Source organism: Coturnix japonica, chromosome 1 (assembly GCF_054131305.1).
Source record: "Coturnix japonica strain WE chromosome 1, WE-NBRP24, whole genome shotgun sequence".
In the NCBI taxonomy this organism is placed as follows: domain Eukaryota; kingdom Metazoa; phylum Chordata; class Aves; order Galliformes; family Phasianidae; genus Coturnix; species Coturnix japonica.
In genome coordinates this window covers 104,010,053-104,031,333 of record NC_140663.1, presented here as the reverse complement: position 1 = coordinate 104,031,333, position 21,281 = coordinate 104,010,053, and the positions used below count along the sequence as shown (strand labels likewise).

At 38.9% G+C, this 21,281-nt stretch overlaps 1 protein-coding gene across 1 annotated transcript in view; it reads right to left on the bottom strand.

Annotated features, from left to right (window-relative positions):
• Positions 1 to 15,013: 15,013 nt before the first annotated feature.
• CFAP47 (cilia and flagella associated protein 47) overlaps positions 15,014 to 21,281 on the bottom strand; it is a 227,488-nt gene continuing 221,220 nt past the window's right edge. The window contains exon 64 of the mRNA XM_015884388.3: positions 15,014 to 15,640. Within this exon, the coding sequence (XP_015739874.2) occupies positions 15,431 to 15,640 (210 nt within the window). The 3' untranslated portion in view covers positions 15,014 to 15,430. The remainder of the gene's footprint in view (positions 15,641 to 21,281) is intronic.

Here is a 21,281-nt window from a genome sequence, read left to right as displayed (position 1 = left end):
GGTTGTATTTTTTAATTACTACAGTCATCACCCACTGCAACTGCTGTAGTTAAGGTTGCAAATCAACATGCACTGAAGCTCCCTATTTTCACAGACTCATAATTTACCAGCACAGTCTGCTTTTGGTAGTCAAACATTCTGTGTTTGGTCTGCATACATGAGTGAGTGAGAGAGAACGTCACTCCATTAAACTATTTCACTCTTATGAAAAGACTTGCTGAAAGGTTATAACACAGTTTTGTATGTGGAAACTGACTCTTGTGTTTAAACACATTATTGCTTGTACAAAACTCAGCCTTCAAGTCCTATGTACCACCCCATGATCCTCTCTCACCAGTGTACAGCTCACTTCAGGGGAAGTTAAAAAGCTGGAAATTTGTTCACTGCTACTGTTGTACCTTGCAGTAGCCTGAATTGTCATCAAAATTCCACTCATTCTGGGGGTACATGCAGGGCTGTGTAATCAAGCCTGAGCATGGTGAGGGTTTCACACATTCCATCTTAGCCCTTAAGTGTAAACCTAATGCACAGTTTGATTTCCCTGTCCACTAAAAGAGGCATTTCTTCTGCTTCCATCTTCTACTCAAAAAAAAAAAAAAAAAAAAACAAAAAAAAAAAAAAAAAGAACAAAAACAAAAAAGCAAAACAAAAAAAAAAAAAACAACAACCAAGAGTGTCTGGGGGTTTGTTGACTAACTAAACTTAGCCTTGATGTTAGGATTTTATAATCAGGGAATTTCAGAGAACAAGTCTTTCAAAACATCAGGTTGCTAAAAGAAAGCTTTAAGATCTTCACACTATCATCTTATTATCTTTCTATTTCTTTGCCTCCAAGGAGATGGTACTTTTAAAAGGAGACAAACATTATAAATCATTATAAGCACTCACAGATCACTGAACTGTAAGGCCTTCAGACAATATGAAGAATCATAGAATCATAGAATCACAAGGTTGGAAAAAACCTACAAGATCATCTTGTCCAACCATCCTCCCATTACTGTTGCTACTACAAGCCACTAAACCATCTCTCGAAGCTCCTCATCCAGATGTGTCTTGTACACTGCTAGAGACGGCGACTCCACCACCTCCTTGGGCAGCCATTCCAGTGCCTGACTACTCTCTAATAGAAAAAGTTGTTCCTTACCTCTAATCTAAACCTCCTCTGATACAACTTGTGGCTACTTTCTTGCATCCTGTTTGTTGCCTGCGAGAAGAGGCCAAGCCCCTCCTCATCACAACCTCCCTTCAGGAAGTTGTAGAGTGCAATGAGGTCTCCCCTGAGCCTCCTCTTCTCCAGACTAAACAATCCCAGCTACCTCAGCCGCTCCTCATAAGACTTGTGCTCCAGACCCCTCACAAGTTTTGTTGCCCTTCTCTGGACACATTCCAGGCCCTCGATGTCTTTCTTGTATTGAGAGGCCCAAAACTGAACACAATACTTGGGGTGAATGGGGCCTTCCAATGTTTGTGAAGTAGGAAAATAATGAAAGTTAGAAAAACTGCTGTTGTTTTGTATTGAAGAAAACCATATGCATTTGTATGAACCTGTTGATACTTGTTTTTATTAACCCACTAAGACAGACCACATGGCCAAAAATTATCATTAGAAAAGGAGACCTCTACCACTTGGAGCTATAGAGAACAAAAATAGAGTATTTGACATGGACACCTTCCAGTAGCGTGGGCCAAGAGGAAGGTAGCTTATCCAGACCGTGTGGCATGAGAGCTACTTCTCAGCCATTTGATAAGGCTGTAATACAGGATGGATAACCCAGAAAGTGACAGAAACAACCCTTAGTATCCCAGGTTAGAAGAGAATAGGAATGTCTGGTTAAAAGCTGAAACTATTAAACTTATGGGTGCACCTCCAGCATGTCTGTCTGCAAGAGCACATAGAAGGGTTATTATCCCGGGTCTGGCATAGCATAACATTTGTAAAATCATCTTTCAATTTAACCAATTGGTAGAGGCTGAGATTTCCAATTTTACATCCTCAAGGTCATCCTCTGTGGTAATAGGATTAAGGGTAGTGGTGTCTGTGCTGAGAGGAAGGGCACTGAGATGGCATCAGTGCTCTGACAGCAGGGCTGACAGTTCCTCACCTATCTCAGAGCAGAGATCTTTAGATGGGAGTGAAGTCAGAGGTACCACTGACTGCTAACATGAAGAGACAGGAATTTAGGAGCTACAGAAGTACCCTACTCCTACCTACAAATCTAGGCATATCTTGTAATTGTGAAATAAGGTAAGCTGGCAGACACAGCCTGACAAGAAAGCCACTAAACCTATGCATTACTCCTACTCCCACAACTTGTGTGTTACTGTTCAACACACAAAAGCTTATTTCATTGCCTAGAGCCTGTGTAAAATCGTGGTCTGGAAGCTTTTGTTTCTTTAAACTATACAAGATAAGATAGAAGTGAAAGAAGTTACTGGTTTCTATGGTACTATAAATGGCTTGTCTGATGGAGGATATGAAGCCATTCTTTAAATTAAGTAACTGCATAAGAAACATTCCGTTTTGATACAGCTTAATTTTCAGTATACTCTGAGAAAATTATTTTAGCAATTAAATACCATGAAGCACAACTGCAGGAGCAACTACATTAGTCTATCCCAACACACACACACACACATATTAACAAATACATGTTTTTCAGCACAAAATACATGCTGAAAGTGCAAAATCACTTGCAAGCAGCTGTGTGTGCTGCAAAGATCTCTGCACAAAGGACCTGCTCCTGTTGGAGTGTTGTCCTGCCAGGCAGTGAAATTACTGCTCACATGAAGCAGCCCCCCCCAGATACTGTCACAAAAGACCTCACTGTGCAAGCAAATGCAAGCCAAGTTGTCTACTCTGCCATCTGTTACTAAGATCTCTTGTTACTGCTGAATCATTTTCTTCCTTTTGCTTATTTGAGGTTCTTAGCTGCTGTCTTGAGAAACAAGGATTTGCTCGCTTCTCCTTATTCACTTGGTATGTTGTCCATCGCTGTCAGGATGGAAGAGACAGATATGAGATGACAACTATGTCATACCATGCTTGCTGAAGGTTTGAAATGGTGAAAGATGACGCTGACTTTAATGGAAATTTGAAAGAGAAGCTTTCAAGGATAATGGGAGTGGGAAAGAGCCTCCAGCCTGCTATTTTGCAGGCAGGGGGAGAGGGTAAACAAAGCAGCAGCTGACTGAGACAGCTGAGCAAAGAAGCTACAAGGTAAAATTAGCAGCAGGCTGTCAAATAATGTGTTGGTGCTGAGCATGAGTGAGAAAACAGCGTCAGGCTGTGGCAGGAGCTGAGCCAGGGAGGCTGCATAAGGAAGGAGAGGTGGCTGCCAAAGAATCACATGGCCCTTAAAGGAGGAGTGAGCTTCAACACACAGCTACAGTTCTTAACAGATGGCTTCCCAAAGATAAAAAGTTGAAATCAAACACTGATGTGAACAAGATCCTTTTATCAATGAGCTATTTTATGCACTTTTGTAAAAGGGACCCTTGCAAAGGATACTTCAGAGGTCTTCTAATGTTCTCTAGAGTTCTCTAAAGAAGTTCTCTGAAGTGCCCTCTGCTGTAGCATGTTTATCATGAGGAGCAGTGACATTGTTCATCACTGCTACAGTAATTGAAACAGTTCACTTCCAAAATACATCCCTACAGCATGGCAGGTGCTGAACCCTAGGGCCTGCTTCAGTAATGTTTGTGCCAAAGAGCTGAGTGTCATGGATTTGTCACAAATCCTGTTCTTCATCCAGTTATAACTGCACTGCATGGACATCTCTGATTAGCAGCCTGCTCTGCTGGGACAGAGACTGAGGCTGATTGGTTTTTCTGTATTCTTTCATGAACACAAATACTAGAGAAAGGCACTGCAGTGAGAGTTGATTTTTACACAGTAAGAATAACATAAATGTTGTGGAGTGTGGCTCAGACCAGCAAAGGAAGTAGTTAGGCTCAGCAGACAAACCATGCTGTCATCAGCCTGGCTATCATCACCGACTGACTCCAGTTGTGCTGCTACAAAGTGAGGTGTTTAAACCTGAGCTCTTAACTATGCTGCTTTCAGTCTTGGATAAAGAGTGCTATGAACCAGGAGTAACTATTCCACAGTTTTGATGATATTTCACTTGTATCTTCTCATTTTCAGCTTCTATTTCTGAACCTTGTGTGGTGAACAACTCAGCCTATGACTCCTCTGAGAGAAAAATGTAAAATGCTGTTGTCACTGAACTAAAGTTATTTAAGAGAAGGGATAGAAGGTTGGAGTGGGTTAGCTCGCTAATGAGTCATGTGTTACTCAGCTCACAATGTCTCCACACCAGCATCTCAAGACATCCTGAAGATATTATGCTGTACAATTTTCTGTTTAAAAATGCTTTTATACAAAATCTACAATTGATCATGCACTGGCACAGGCTGCCCAGGGATGGGGTCACCACCCCTGAAGGTGTTTAAGAACCATATAGTTGTGGCACTCGGGTCGTGGGTACTGGGCATGGTGTGATGGGCATGGTATAATGGGCTGGTGGTCTCAGAGGTCTTTTCCAGCCTCAGTGATTATATAATTTTGTACACACTCCAATTCCCCATTGCAGTACCAGTCCAGTACCAGCAGTTAAATGTACCTTTTCAACCACTTCCACATAGACAAAGTATGACTATGGTTGTACCAAGGGCTGGGCTCGCATGAGAAATAGGGTACTTGTTCAGACAACCACAAATAGAAGCAGGGCATTAAAATCCCTCACAGGCTGCATTGGGGAGGGAGAGGGCCCTTGGAAAAAGAGACCTTGGCCTTCCCTGTAGGCAAGGGTGAGTCTGAAGATGCTTATTTGGGTAGCAGACAAGAAAAAGCATTGACTCATAAAGTGAATCAAGTGTCTTCTGCAGAATGAGAGCATTAAGGTCTTCTGTGCATTATAGCCCACTCCTCAGATTCCTCCCTTGCTCCAAAGGTGCCAAAACATTTACCTACACCAGGCAATAGTGAAAGGCCACGTAGGTCCTGCTCCAGGAAAGCTGGTTATTTAAATGCTGAGCCAAGCAGCCACCTGTTTGGTTGGGCCTGCTGTTACTGCTTAGGTATCCAGCCCAAGTGTTTGCCTTGGGTAGGCTATCAGAGTGAGGCACCAAGCACTCACCTTCATGGAACACCTGATCTCCTTATGGGATCTTCCTTATGGTCATCTTCCTGGATGGCCACACTTGATAGATGAATATCCTGCACCAGATGGTAATCAGTGGCCAAGTAAACCAAAAATATCAGCCTACAAACTGAGTGGGAAGCTTTCTACATTTGTGTCCTCTGTTCTTTTCAAAGGCTGTATACATAAGCTAGTGAGGTTTAATTGTTAAACATTTCAGTGATTAAACATGAGTCACCATTTTATTCACTCAATTGCTGAAACAATATTAAAAAAAAATAATAAAAATCTACACGTCTCTTATTTGTTATTAAGCCACAAGGTGAAATTCTTAGCTATTTCTGTTTAACTGTGATAAGTGCTAAGGAAGATGCCATAATCAGAGTTTGGAGATGACTTACTGTGGTGTCTCTGGAAAGGGTGTAATCCCAGACACCCAATTACATGGGTTGTACAAAAGTCATATACAAAAACTCCCATTAAAAACACAGCAGTACCAGTGTCCCCCGTGAACTCTTAACTGCATCAAGGTCTGTTGCGTTACTGGCACAAATGGAGTGGCTACTTGCTACCAAAATATGGGAGGCCATCATGGCTTTAACTGGCAAAGCCTAGGAACTTTGGCTTGCGATTCTTTCATCAAGATAAGAACTTTGAAAACCTCAGCCTCCATGATCATTGTCCAAACCTGTATAAAGATTCCAGAAAATACATGCCAATAAGACCAAAGCTTCAGCTGGTGTGGGGTGCCCCAAGTGCCACTGAAATCTAGCTGCACTTTGCAAGGCAATGACAAGGATTTTATGGCTACTTACTATCACAAATGTCCACAGGAATTCAATCTCAAAATATATTTTTCTATATACATAACTATATATATATAACAATGAGGTTACAACTCATTGTCTGTTAATCTTCTTGGCCAGTGGTTACAAACACCTTGAATCCTCCAGAGCCTAATTCCAGCCTGATGCTGTCAAGCCACAGCTTGGAGAAAAGAACAAGAATAAGCCCACGCTCCCTAGGACTCTCTAAATCTTTAGACGATAAACAAGTACAGGGTCTGAAGTTAAACTTGCTGTCAAGTCACAGAAACTATATTGTTTTTACCAACTTTCTACAAGTGTGTCTTAACACCCAAAGGGATCCTTACAGCAGTTCCTCCTCTACTTCACTTGTAGTTGACACTTAACAGAGATTAAAGTGGAAGAGCCTCCAGCTCTATGTCCATTTATCTCTTTCAAACCCAGGCAGGTAACCAAATTACACATACTAGTTGTTCTTTTACTGGTAGGAAGAAAAATTGATGGTGAAGAGGGGCATCTTTGACATGCAGTCCAATTTCTCTGAAGACAACAGGAGACAAAAATCCTTATGTCCTTTTTCAGCAAGGGTCCCCATCTACAAGGATTCACAGTCTATGTGCCTCTGCTAAGGAAATTCTCCTTGTGCCTGCTAAGGCCTTGAACTGCTTTCCACTGAGGCTGGCTCATACAGCTTCTCTGTACCTTACACAGAGTCTTGTCAACCCAGCGTGCCTTTAGTGTGAGCAGCCCTTTGCACAGAGTAATGTGAACACCGCATAAAACAAGTTAATGTCTTTTTGCGGTTCCTACAAAAATGACAGATAATGGTCCTTTCGCTTTCCTTTTGACCTCCAGTTTTCACAGGTCCAGAAGGAACCCATTTTCCCATTTTCAGTCCAATATTTGTCAGCAATTTGAGCTCAGCAGCTGCAGCACAGCTTTCATGCCTTTCAAATTACTGGCTAGCAGCTTTTATTGTCTCACTGTGGCTTGTATGTGGGAACTATATATGCACAGCCTCATCCAGCCCCCCTGTTTTCATTAGTTCACACCATGCTTCTCAGGCTCTTTAGAAATTTAGATTGCTTTTGCATTCTTTTCTTATTTTAAAATTGCAGTCCTTTGCAAATGAAAAGATTGCAGGGATTGCCCCTGTAGCATGATTTTAGGGCAGTGGAGACACTGAGAAATGAATCACTGATTAAATCCTTCAGAAATACAGGGTACCAAATTTTGACAAAGTCAGGGGCAATTTTTCTTTTCTTTTTTTTCTTTCTTTTTTTTTTTTTTTTTGTGTTTGCTTTTTTTCTTTTAATATGAAATTAAAAGAAATATAGTTTGAATTTTAGATGGTTTTATATGGAGCCACGGGTTGGACTCAATGAACCGCGTGGGTCCCTTCCAACTCAGGATTTTCTCAGATAAATTAAAAGAAATGCATAGAAATATGTTCAAGCATGCATGTCCCAACTATTTCAAAAGCCTGTTTAGGCAGGAAAGTTAAAAATATCCAGAAAATCACAAAAAATACACCCAAGTCAAAAATGCAGTATTCAAAACAAGACAGACCATCTGAAAAACTGACTTTTATGTTTAAAATCGAGAAATGTGTTTAAATATTATGGAATTCAAGCAATGTTTAGATGTTGTACTAAGGTACATGGCTTAGTGGGGAAATAGTGGTGGTATGTGGATTGTTGGACTGGATGATCTTGGAGGTCTTCTCCAACCTTGGTCATTCTATGATTCTATGAAATTAAAGTGCTGGTGATACCAAGCACTCACTCAAAGAGAAAGTGTCAAAAGAGAACTCTAGGCATGCTGGCCCCTCCAGAATCCACAGAGGATTTTCATCTCCACTAGACACTTTAATTACTTGCTTGAGTTATTAACAGGAAGAGTATATAATCAATGAAAGCAGGCTGGGAGCTGGGTTGTTTGAGCTGTGACTGCTGCTGGTTTCCCAAACCCTGTTGTTTCACACAGGCAAGGTCAAACTCGTCTTCACTCAGACACCAGTTTGCCACCACTTCCTTGCGTTCTCCCAGCCCCGAGCTGTGGTGCTGTGATGTGTTCATCCACCCCATCCCTTCTGGTTTGTTGTTCTGTAGTCTGGAGAGAGACTGAAAACTCAGTTAACATTTCCTTCTGTACACCCACTCTTCCCTCAAAGAGATGTTTTTCCCTGAGGGGAAGAAGCAAAGTGGCATGTCATATTGTGTATTTACATGGTGATGTTTAGAAGCGTGTAATATTTATGTAAAAGAGAACAGCAAGGGATGTAAGGTGGTATTTGTGTCAGTAACTATGACTGTCATCTTGAGAAGCCTCTACTGCTTCTTCAGGTTTTATTGAACATTGCAGAGTAGAAATGCCTCTTTTTTTAAATTACTTAAATGATGGCCATTATCTGCTCACAGATCCAACACCTACTGTTTCTTTATGTTGCTGTGTTAAAAATAATACTCTCTACTTTTCGTAGATGTGGTTCTATTGTATGTCAAAATATGGCCTTGCTAGATTCATATTGATATGGGCTTTACTTACCTTTTATACTCCTAGAAAAGAGTCAAACATGGTGAAATTTTATCAGGGAACTGAATTCTTCTAAACCATTTATCTTTTCTCCATCAAGCAGTATAACTAAATGCAAGTTTATTAGCTAGAGATCTGTTTGATTCAAGGTGCTTGAGTTCACTTGTCTTTTTGAGTGTGTGGTGTTTTTTCCATTACTCATCTTCAGATTATGAATGTGGTGGTGTTTCTTTTGAGCCAGCAGCTGGTAGTGTTACACCACCAAAGTGTTCTCAATCTTGGGAACCATCTGTTCTTGTACCTGTATCCTTTCCTCCATGGCCCACTCCGCTCCAAAATCTCTCAGTCTGTTTTTATGGAGCCATGGTACTGTACTGCATTTAAGGGCTACACTTTCTTTCTCACTTACTTTGCAGCCAGAATGACAATAGTCCTCTCTCAAAGTACCATCTAAGTACTAAGGCTCATATTACTAAGTACTATGAGTTTAATTGCATTTCTTTCTGTAAGATATTTGGATAGTGGTTGATATTTCTTACTTTTATTGTCAGGCAATCCCTTTTCACTGACTTTTCACAATGTGTCACTATAATTTCTCTCTTACTTTGGGACAGACTGCCATAACAGTGATAGTCCTGGAAGATGTTTGTGTCTGACCCAAGTGTTCCTTAACACCTGCTGATTCTTTTTCTTCCTGTTTCTGGTTTGATTAATCCCCCATAACCTTGTCAATTTTCTATGCCAGCTGTCATGTCCTACTTTCTTTAAGGTAAAATTGTCCATCACAGAGGACTATTTCTTCCCTCCCCAAAAAATCGCTGTGAGTGTTCTATATTCACATTTCCCCTCTTCAAGCTGCTTTTGATTTATTAGTATAGACATCAATAATCTGTCTAGCTGATTCTGTCCTTAATCCTCTCTTTTAATAGTCAACTGTATTTACTTCTCACATTTCAAGAAATTACAGGAACTGCAGCCAACTATACATTCCAGATGCACTGAATAGATAAAGTCTCCTCCCAAGAGCAATGGCACAATTCACTATCACTTATCATCAGTAAGCTAAATGCTTTATAATTCATTCTTGTTAATATGAACCTGGGGAAGGGGTGCAGAGGTAATTTGTAGCAAGCACTGAAAGTTAAGATAAGGATTATGTAGGACCACGCAATGATTATATTTACAGCTGTGGGACCCCCAGTGGCATTATCACCCAGCTGTTTCTTCTTATTTACAGCAGCACAGCCCTGGCTTAAATGCTGCTGCTGGATTCTGGCAGATGCAGCACTGTAGCACTGCAGTACAGAGGGAAGGGAGCTGTCTGGAAGCTTCATCTCAGCCTGAATTCCTCTGCTGCTAAAGGCAGGAGCACCTACAGACGTCCTAACTTCAATGCCTGCTGTCACCAAAACTGGAGGAACTGAATTCTGTGACCTGCAAGTGACCAAAGGGCTCTTGCAGAAGTTGCACCCTCAATTAGTACTTTTAATGAGATAATCTAATGCAACTGCAGCCTCGTGGTGTTTCAGTATCATAGCAGATTGTCATCTAGCAATTAATCCCCAATATGGTCACTGCATTCAGATGCTAAAGGAACTTTCCTTAGAAACGATTTTGGTAGAGTGTGATTTCTTTACCGTGAACATTTAATTTTATAGTCCTGACAACAAGTATCTGTGACTCTCCTTCATAATGTTTCCTTATGTTATTTAGATTCAGGTTCACAAAGAAATCACACTGATGAACAGCTAGTAGCTGAGCACAGTAAGACTCAGACCTAGAGCAGGTAGCAGTTCTTTTTTGTTGTTTAATGTTGGCTGTGCCCCAAGATAGTAAACATTCAGCAAGAAATAAAGTAATGATAAATGGAATGCAGATACCAATTAATGACAGCAAGGTAGATGCATGGCTCATAGGAGTATTTCAAAATAAAAAGTTTGATGTCTGCACCACTTCCTGCCAGAAACAATGCAATTCTGTGGTATCAGGGCAGTCCCTGTGTTTGCAGTGCTCTTACCTTGCAATGCACACATGTATGCTCTCAATCTTGAGGCACACATTTGACCACATCACCATTCTGCTTGACTTTCCAAGTGTAGTTTTGCAAGAGTGTATTTTACTTTGCAAGGAATAAAAATGAACACTATTCTGTTTTTGTATTAGAAGTATATGGTATACAGAGCAGAGCTATTCATACACAGACTCCAGATGCTGGCAATACACATTGGTGGCCTAATTAATCTTTAGGGTTGTTTCCTCCATTGATACTGGGCAGTCAAAAGTGTTCCAGACTCTGTTAAACACTGAATCCTAATTATCTTTTGTGATACCCAAATCTAAGGAGTACTAGAAAAATGTACCAGATATTTATCAAAGGCTGTGGATGTTCCATACCTTGCCTGGAAGTCTGTTTGCGAACAAGTCATCAGGAAACTTTTATTTTCACAGAGCAGTTGTTTTCAAAATGAAGATGAATTCAGAGATTCTGCTTTTAGCAAACAACAATCATAGGTGGAAAACATAGGAAAACATAGGAAAACATAGGATCTTATGTTTCCTTTTGAGAACAACAGTTAGGTTGTTTGCTAAGAGCAGGTTTTCATTAATTTTCAAAGTACATTTTGCACTTCAATAATACGTAAAGTAATCAGGACTGACCAGGATGCTGCTGTCCTTTACACCTTGCAGTTATGATATCAGGCTGATAGTAGATAGCCTGCTGTTCCCTTGCAAACCTGATATTATTAACAGGAAAAAAGTGCCTTCACTCTTTGTACAAACTGGTACACAGGATTCCACGACAGGAACCAACACTGCTCATTTAATAAGTGACAGGATTGTACTTTTTTTTGCCTCTTCCTTTGCTATATATGTGATTTCTTCTTGTCATTCAGATTGGTGCCAATCTGATTTGTTAGCATTTGCTGTGTGCCCATGTAGTGTGATGAGTAGTGAGTTATCAGATCTATCTGTTCAGGAGAACTGGCTTATCACTGACTTAGTGATAATAATAATGTATTTATTACCACTTCTGAACACAAGAAACTGGATACTTTGCAGTAAATGGGTTAAATCCTAGCCTAAGGGGAAAAAAATAATCAAAGATACCTCATGCCATGTGTCTTTCCCTTTAATTTTCTAGCCATCAAGTGCTCACTGGATAGGCTTCCATGCAGTAACATTGTCATCCATGTCACCACATTGTCACCATGCCAGAGTCTCAAAATATAAGGTATCCTACTATAGGAAATGCAACACAATCATCATCACAACAACTGCAATAAAGTAAACTGTGGAAGAGTATGTTTCATGTCAGTGGAAGCAGAAAAGCTAGTAGATGAATTGGATTTCCTTTTAGATGAATCTTCTCTGGATCAGCAAGTTTATTCAGAGTTACTTAAAAAGCAGTTAACATTCCATTAGCAGCTAACCGTGATCTGTGTCAGCACTAAGGCACTGCTCAGTCGTTTATCTTAGAATGAGCAGTCACTGCAGGGAGATATAAAATTATTAAACACACAGCAATGGAAAGCCAGGGATTTTCTTTCTTACTTCAGATATTAAGACTTCCTCCAGGTACTATTTATTAATGTAGAGGTTTTTCATTTTTTCTGCTGTTAGCTGAATGCAGGGTGGAGGGCATCAAAAGTTTGCATTTCTTTAGATGGTCTGGGTTTGTTATCAGAGGATAAAAAGTGCACAATCAGGTTTTGCTGCTGCCATGTTATTTTGTTCAAATAGGAACACTGTTGGTTCAGCATTCTGTCCTCTGCAAAACTGGCTTCGGTCCCAAAGAGCTGTCTTAAAATAACATCTTTCCTTGTAGCTTGCAGTAGAAGTGTATATGGCCCCATGCCTCAGTAGGCTCTTTACCTGATTATTATTACTTTCTTTGCTTAAAGCAGCCTTTATCTTTCAGTTCTCCTGACTCAGACAAAATCTTCATGGACACAGGTGATACCATTCAGATCTTATTATTCTGGAGGGGAAAGTTCAGTACTCTCAAACCTTTTCATAACTAGAGAGATCAGGTGTAAAAAAAGTCTTAAGAGTATCAGTGATACTACAGCTGCCAGACATGAGCAGAACAAGGAATCTTGAAATCTTCTGACTTATGCAGCAGCAAAGACCAGGCCAAGCTCAGCTGCCAGTGGCAGGCATTCTTTTGTGCAATCTTTTGCCAAACAAAGCTCAGCCAATCAATTAGAAGCTTGAATGCTAGTTTGTAATCTATCAGGGTAGACTGTTCCCTCTGCTGGATGTGTCTCAGAATACCACAGGCTCAGTAGCTGGGAGCAATGTTAAATGCCGTACCATATCTTAGTAGGAAATTAAAACATAGACTGCAAAGTTCTGCTTTACACAGTAATGTTGCTTAACAAGGTTTTCATCCTTTTCTTTTTTTTAAAATTATTCTGAAAGATGAATCATTATAGACAGGCATACAGAGACAAGGGAATGAAGTATAAAGAACCAGGTGGTGCCTGCACTTGTTAGCCAACCACCATCTCTTCCAAGCCAGTAACAAGCAGAGAGCTAAGTCATGTTTGTCACATAAGAATATGACTAGAAGTTGGCATTAAGTGTCATACTGACTGTGAAAAAAATATTATATCTTATGAATCTGATATTAAAATATATTAAAATGTATAAATAGGGTCAGCAAAAGAACTTTTCAATCTCTAATCAAAATTAATAAAAACATGTTATTTACAGTGACAATTCATATTCCCAACTTACCTGAGATTCTGCTGTACCTGCAAATAGATTGAAGTGTACTTATTTTTTCATTCCTTCTGCTATAATGTGGACAAACAAAGGTAGTTATTTATCTTCCAATTTCTGCTAGCAGTTGCTCTAACATGAGTCCATAGAAGGCATCGCGTGTGCTTCTACAAGAGCAGTAACACTTTGTCTATGTTCATTTTCTTCCATTTCCTTGTAATAAGCTTATGATAATACATGGTAATTTAGAAGGGATGCTAAGGAAATCATTTTGACTTTTCTTCCTTTTGCTTCCCTTTTCATCTATACTCTAACTGCAACAACTGTGGCTAGACTGATTTCCAGCAATTATTTTCTTTTATAGATTACCTTTTTAAGATGGGGGATAATGTGAGCATCTTGCCTTTCGTTCCTGAAATTCTTGTTTAATCGGAAGTCGAAAAGCTTTGGGTATAAGTTTTTATGGATAAAAACCATCATTTTATAATCATTTCTCATACTCATTCTTCTTGTCAGCAGGCTGAAACTCTATTATTTTCAATTATGGCTCAGTAATTCTATTAAAAAAAAAAAATAAATAGAGGGAGCAAGAAGATAATAAAGCTTATCATTCAGGAAATCTTTCAGAGCCGGTGCTTAGAAAGTACTTTTTAAGCGATATGCAGAATTAGAAGTTACTTTTGCCCTATAAAGAATACAATCATACCACTGATAAAAGTGCAAAGCATGAAGTCACAAAGTAAAAAGGAATTTATTTTTAATAGACAGTGTATATAGTCAGTGGAATCCATAATAGTATGTGGAGAATATGTAAAACACTGTGGAAGTTAGAAGTACATGGAAATGATGGTCCCTATTCAAATCACCTTTGCAAGTATGTTATCAATACCTGAAAAAATATTTTCAGTTCAATCTCTGGAAAAATAAGAAGATGTAATTCATTTATTTAAAAAAGGTAGAGGTGCAAATGACATAACTTGCATAAATCCTGAGCGGCCTTGTATATACTGGAAAAGTCTGTAACCTGGTTCAGAAGGAACAGATGTTGTTTCCCTCTTGAGATAGACAATATGATTAAACTTCACCTTTGAAAATGTACTCTGGATGTAATCAGATAAACATTTATCTATGGATTTTTTTAACATTGGGATGTATGACTAGATTTGAAAGTCTACTCAATGCAATAGCAGATGTGGGTAAGATAATTGTAAAATAAAATTTCTGAAGTGAGCAATACCTAATTGTTGAGTGACTGAGTTATATGCCACCTGCTAGTCCACCTCATTTGAGTGTATTGCAAACAGGTGTCATTTTAAATGGGAAAGGAAAACCATTTGAAAGCAGAACCAGGAAAATAAAGCTTTGACAAAGATAAATTGTCACTGAAATTCTTTCTGAGTACCATAATCAGTTGTGAAACCATTGCATACTCCTGAACTGTAAATTCTGATTTCTTATAGTTATAGAAACACTTCCTTCAATTACATATGCAGATAGAGCATTCCTAAGAAATCTAGCTGTATTTGTGTTCCCTACAGCATATAATAGAAATATTATAAGAGTTTCTTATTATCTTTTAGAAACACACCAGATATCATTATTGGCAGTGTCTTTCCTCTGTTGTGTACTGTATTTTCAAAGGGAAATTTTATCCTTAGTTGAGATTGCCTGGTTTCTGATCAAAATAGGGCACACTGCATTTAAAATGAGAGATTAAACAGTGCCATTACTGCTTTATATGTTCCCTACATTTTCTCAAATAGCTTCTCTAAAATGTTTGGCAGAAACGAAATCCTCAAGCACACACAACGGTAAAATGGTTTTATTGGTACTCATTCACACCAACCTACGTAGGTTATTCTCAAGCTCCCCACTCCTGAGCAGTGATGCTCATTCTGTACTTGTGCCAAGAAAGCACTTACTCTGTGCCAAGCCTTTTTTGTTGTTGTTGTTGTTAAAGTAAATTTCACCATCAAATAAAGGCACAAATAAAATTTACATTGTGTTAGTGAAGTCAGCAAAAACAATGCCAGTGAAAAAAAGAAGGTAGGAGTTATCCATCCAGTGATCTTATAAGGCACAACAGCATGGATCTAACAGTACATTAAGAGCAAGGAAAGCCTGAACACCCACATAAAGTCACCAGTGGATGTTTATTTGACAAAGACATCTACCCTGCAAAATGAACAAAGAAGTAAAAGAAAAATCACAGCTCAACTTTCTCTATTTTCTTCTCAGGATTAGAGGTGCCCCCTTGATAGGGGAGGATACCCCTGTGGTTGTAAGCTTCAGATTCTCATGTATAAAGTTACGCTGTCGAACTGTGGTTGATCGTATATAACTGTTGGTAGAAACTACTTTTGCTGGGCTTGTAGGTGGCACGGTCTGTGGAAGTAGTCCATTGATTTCATATGTCCACTGCATTGACTGTGTCTGAAAATAGAGAACATGGCAAAATATAACCCAGTGGTTAAACACCTTGAAATGCTTTGACAATGTTTTACCATGCTCCAATGATTTCAAAGATAGTTACACTGTTTCATGTAAGGAACTGGAATAACACAGAATTGCTATCCTGAACATCCTGAAAATCATATTTAACCTTAAGAGTGCAGAACCAGGCACAACAGGGCAAATAATTTATTATCCTAGATGATCTAAAATCCTTTCTTATATAGTAAATCCCATAGCTTTGTATGTTGTTCAAAGGTAATTATTCCACCATATAATATAAATGCCTCAGGTTTATAGTGTACAATTTAATTGCAGCTCTGGTATTGATCATAATTGTACTATCAAATGGTGGAATCTCTGCACTAAAATAACTAGGGAGAAAAGGGAGAAAAGGGCTCTAAGTACACATAAGAGAGTTGCAGTTTCTTGTTGAAATCTCTGTTCTGAAGAATATTTATGTGAATTGAAAATGACACTCTGCATTTGCTTTCTAATTATAACTGGACTGTGGAAATGAAGCATATGTTTCTATGTCATATCTCATAATGCTTGAGCACTAGATTCCTACTAGGTATGTGATTCTTATTCTTAAAACACATCCCATCTATGTGTACTTAAGGAGTACTACCTTTGTGCATCTGGACTCTATACTGCTGTCTATCTTCTACATTTCATTTGTTTTCTGAAGCAGAATTTTGTTTGCTAAAAAGCAGTATGTTACTATTGCAGATATTTCAGCCATTTTTCTTTCAAGATCTATCACTTCCGTTTTAGAAGGAAGATTTTTATTCCAAGTCTAGCATTATCCTTTCTGTCGTTACATCCAGGAAAAGGTATATTCTTTTGTGTGTCTTTTGTTTTGCAATCTCCTTTTTCTTAATAATAAATAAATAAATAAATAAATAAATGATAATAATTTAAAAAAAAACAGAATCACTAAGTCCCACAGATTTCAGTCATTGGTAGACATAAGCATGACACCTAAGATCAGCGACACTTTCACCCAGTGGAAAAAGATTCAGAAAGGCTATGTACAGCCTCAATCAATTTGCAAATTCATTCAAGAGTCAACCTTAAAGCTCAAGAGTTTCCCCCTCAAGTGCTTGGCTAATAGCTCCACTTCTAACACAGCTGGCTTTGTGGCCCGTTTGCTCTTTCCAGTGTGAGAGCTCTGCTTCCCTCCAAGCAGATTTTGTCTATAGACAGCAGCAACAGTGTCCATACAAAACACTTATCACTCCTCACAAAAACGAATTTCACTTAGCATAAATACCATTAACCATCTCCAGTGTATACCACGTTAACTTGTCTAGCTACTTATGTATTCTGTCAATTAATTATGGTCTAGGTAGAATGAAAAAAAAATATATATAGGCCATAGGCTAGAGTAGTGAGTTTTCTCCATCTCAAACTTTCTTTACAGTCATTCCATACTTATAACAATATATAAAAGAGAATTAGAAGGATGTCAAAGCATCTCTCTGATTTGTTTTGTTAACTATCTGTTTCATATTCACCACCTAAAACATTTGATTTTGTCATCTTTCTTATCTTTCAGATGCTCTTTCCTACAGCTGTACTACAGCTGATTATCCTTTTATTTTTAAGGTATGTGTAATGAATATTGGGTCAAGGAGTTTGTAGTCATGTTGCAGCTTTTCAATGGGAAGAAGTTTCATGTCATTAAACAGTAAACCTCTAGACCTAGGCTTTGTTCTCTTCTATGAACTTACACAGCATTTACAGTATTTCACACATAGGCTGCATTCAGTCACAGCTCTTTAATGTTATCATCATATGAATCTCAAATTCTGGTGCCTTTTTTTGTAGAGCTGGTTTAAACCAGTAATTTGTTAGTGGAATATACAGTATTGTGTACCCATCCTGAAAGAATAGGATTTTTTTTTTCTGTTTATCTTCAAAAGAAACTTTTAAAAAATCCTCTTCTTTAAAACTGGTAGTACTTTAAATAGTGTCTCCTGAATGAATTACCTTATTCCATTACAGGTTAGTAAGTGTAACATCTTAATAGATACTTCACCATGCATGCATAATTTTTAAAATTTTCATTACTTTTCTGCTGAAATAAAAATCTAATTTAAACTGAATATCATTCCTATGTAAAAGAGTCACATTAGCTCATCTTTATTCTAAACCTTATTTAATACTGTGCAATGATCTACTAACTAACTCCATTGCCTTGAAAGATAAATGCCAGCAAAAGCAGTTGTGATATGGACCAACATCAGCCCAAAGGTAATACTGCCATTTAAGAAAAGTTAATGCCTCTCCAGAGTTAGCAAATTGTCTTAATCCAGTACAAGATGAAATGGTTTATCCTTACTTAGTATGACAGATTAACAATTTAGTTTAAAGAAAAACTAACCTCAGGGTCATATACATATCATGCATGATTTGGTGATCACTTCAAGGTCAGTTTTTACAGCCAGTGAGTTAAACCAAGTTTGGACTTGTAGTCCACACATACTGTAACTTTACTTTCTATAATGTTCTTAATTGTTTGAAGTGGGATTTAAATGAAAGTGGTGGGCTATGTCACTCTTCAATTTCACTTATCATTAGTAATTTAGGAAAGCCTTACTCTGTCAAAAAGATGATTATTCAAGTGCTTTGTGTAGTCCATGTTGGATGTGGTTCTGTGGTAGAAGAGACACCACCTCCCTGGGCAGTCCATTCCACTGCCTGACCACCCATTCTGAGAAGTAGTATTTCCTAATGTCTACCCTGAATCTCCCCTGCTGCAGCTTGAAACCATTCCCTCTAGTCCTATCACTAATGACACGAGAGAAGAGGCCAAACCCCAGTTCACTACAACCTCCCTTCAGGAAGTTAAAAGAGAGCAATGAGATCTCCCTTGAGCCTCCTCTTCTCCAGGCTGAACATTCCCAGCTCCTTCAGCCTCTCCTCATACAGCCTGTGCTCCAGACCTTTCATCAGCTTTGTTGCCCTCCTTTGAACATGTTCCAGGGCCTCAATGTCTTTGTTGCTGAATGTGACAGCAGAACTAGTGACACAGGACATGGAAGAAGCCGAGGCAATTAACGCCTTCTTCACCTGCACCTTTGCTGGCAAGACCAACCTTCTGGAATCCAGTGCCCCTGAGATCAGTGGGAATGTCTGAATAAACAAAGATTTATCCTTGGTGGAATAAGATCTGATTAGGGAATATCTAAAAATATTGGACAGAAATAAATCCACCAAGCATGGTGGAATGCACCCATGGGTGCTGAGAGAGCTGGTTGATGTCACTATGGGTCCAGCCTTGAGGTGCTGGAGGAAAGCAAATGTCATATCTTCGAAAAGGGCAAAAAGGAGGATCCAGGGTAATACAGGACAATGTACACCCCCGGGAAAGCAATGGAACAACTAATCCCAGGAGCTATTTCCAGTCATATGAAAGACAAGAAAGTGATAGGAAGCAGTTAGCATGGATTCAGCAAGTGGAAGACTTTCAGCACTGTCTCCCTTAAGATAATCATAGATAAGTTGATGAAGTACGGAGCATAGAACCTAATCGATTAAAAATGAGTTTTTGGCTGGGCCCAAAGGACAATGATCAATGGCATGAATTCAAGTTGGAAGCCTGTAACTAGCAGTATAATCCAGGAGTCCAGTTCATCATTTTTATTAACGTTCATAAATATTTTCACAGTTTAAGACATGGAGGAAAGAGAAAGGAAAAGAAACAAACAAAACAAAACAAAACAAAAACAAAGACCAACAGACCACAGTTAATGCAAAAGCACTTTCCATCTAATGCAAGCTGAACATGGCATTGTATAGCCTGGGTTATATAGCCTGGGACCAGTGTTCCGGCTATATCACCAGTTTTCTACTCACCCCTAGGAACATGTTGAATGGGAGGAGGAAGTAAGTACTGTTCAGAAACAGTCCAAACATTCCTATGATTACAAGACTGTTACAGTCACAAATCCAACACTCAACAACATACAGACTGCAATGAACAAAGCTAACTACATCCCAGCCAAATACAGAGATTGTGCCTGAGCATCTTGTTCAGGTTAGACGAGACCCTTCCAGAAGACCTTTCAAACCTCAGCTACTCCATAATTCAGTGACTGCAGATTATAATACAGTAAGTCTCATTTGCTCTCATCTTTTCGTTTCTTTTTTGTCATTGTATGACTGTCCTAACGTTTTGGATGTTAAAATAACTGCAAAACAAATAAAATTTTTACTTGTATACTCATTTAGTTTATATACTTACATTTTTTTTGTGAGCCATTCCTCCCACACTCTATTAAAACTGAAGTACTGAGCCATACTGAGAAATGGTCACCACAATTTATTTCAAGGTATCAAAGAGAGTGATCAAACTCAGGATGCCTGTGAACACTTGTTCTTCTTTAACAGATACCAGACACAGAAGTTCATACTTAATCAGTGATCTTGGTCTCGCATTTCTAATGGCACAACAGTAATTTTCGTAATAAAGAGATATATCTACAGATAGAATTAAAGGTGGCTTAATGAACACCTGCAGTTTAAATATTAGGTGTTTCACAGTTTTGTTAAGATGCAATATAATCAATACAAAATATTCCTTTGTTACTGGCTCTGTTTTCAGCACCCTCATACATCAGCGGCTTCTACACTGGTCTCAAATTTTGGCATTACAATAATTACAGTCTCAATAAGCAAAGTAACCATTTTTCATGGCTGTTAATCAAAGCTTTTGTGTATTACTTCAGCACTCAAAATCCAGAGATGCTAGCAATGAGATGTGCTGCACTCGCTGCCTGTGATGAACTTTCTGGATATCTGTTTGTAGTTTTAACACTCAGTTCAGTATCAGCTTGGGAATGCAGGTGATGCCTTTTTAACGCAAAACTACTTCAATTATGTTACTAACTTTGTTACATTTTTTCCTTGCTCACTCAATTTAAGAGATACAATTAAAGATAACCTGGAACTGGGTTAATCAACAAAGGTACCAGGAACAACATACCTTGTATTTTCACCAGGCTATTGCATATGTAACAGTATCATTTTCTGTTGCACTTCGCAAGCTGGTATACATGAGCTTACAGAAGCCACAGACCAGAACTGCAGCTTGCACACTGCATCATTTATTTCAAGAGCAGCATGACAAATGGTTTTGATATGCTATCTTCGATAGGCTAAGTCAGTGATTATTCAGTAATAAAGGTGCACAAGCCTGACTTCTGGAGGGCTCGATAATGCTACCTACAATCTGGTTTACTCTGACATCTATTTTATCTTCTAAGACTTATTTTGTTTGCCTTCTGCTTTAGAACACCTCTGAAATCTCATCCATGAATTACAACGCAATTTCTTGGGTCTCTAGCTGGATTCAGCACACTGCAAGCAAATTAACTGTAAGCCAACTCAAGTACAGCCTCTTCCAGAGACTTGCCAGCTTCCTCTCTGCTGTCTGCTGGCAGTGGCTCCTGCTGCAGGAGGCCTGTACAGTGTTCCCTGCCCTCTTGCTTCCCCTTGGACATGCTGCTTTTTGTGTCACCTTTGCCAGCATGTCAGAACCCCATCTGGAGACCTTAGTCTGACTGGAGAAGTTCTGCTCTTCACAGCAACTTACAGCCTATCTAAGAAGCCTATC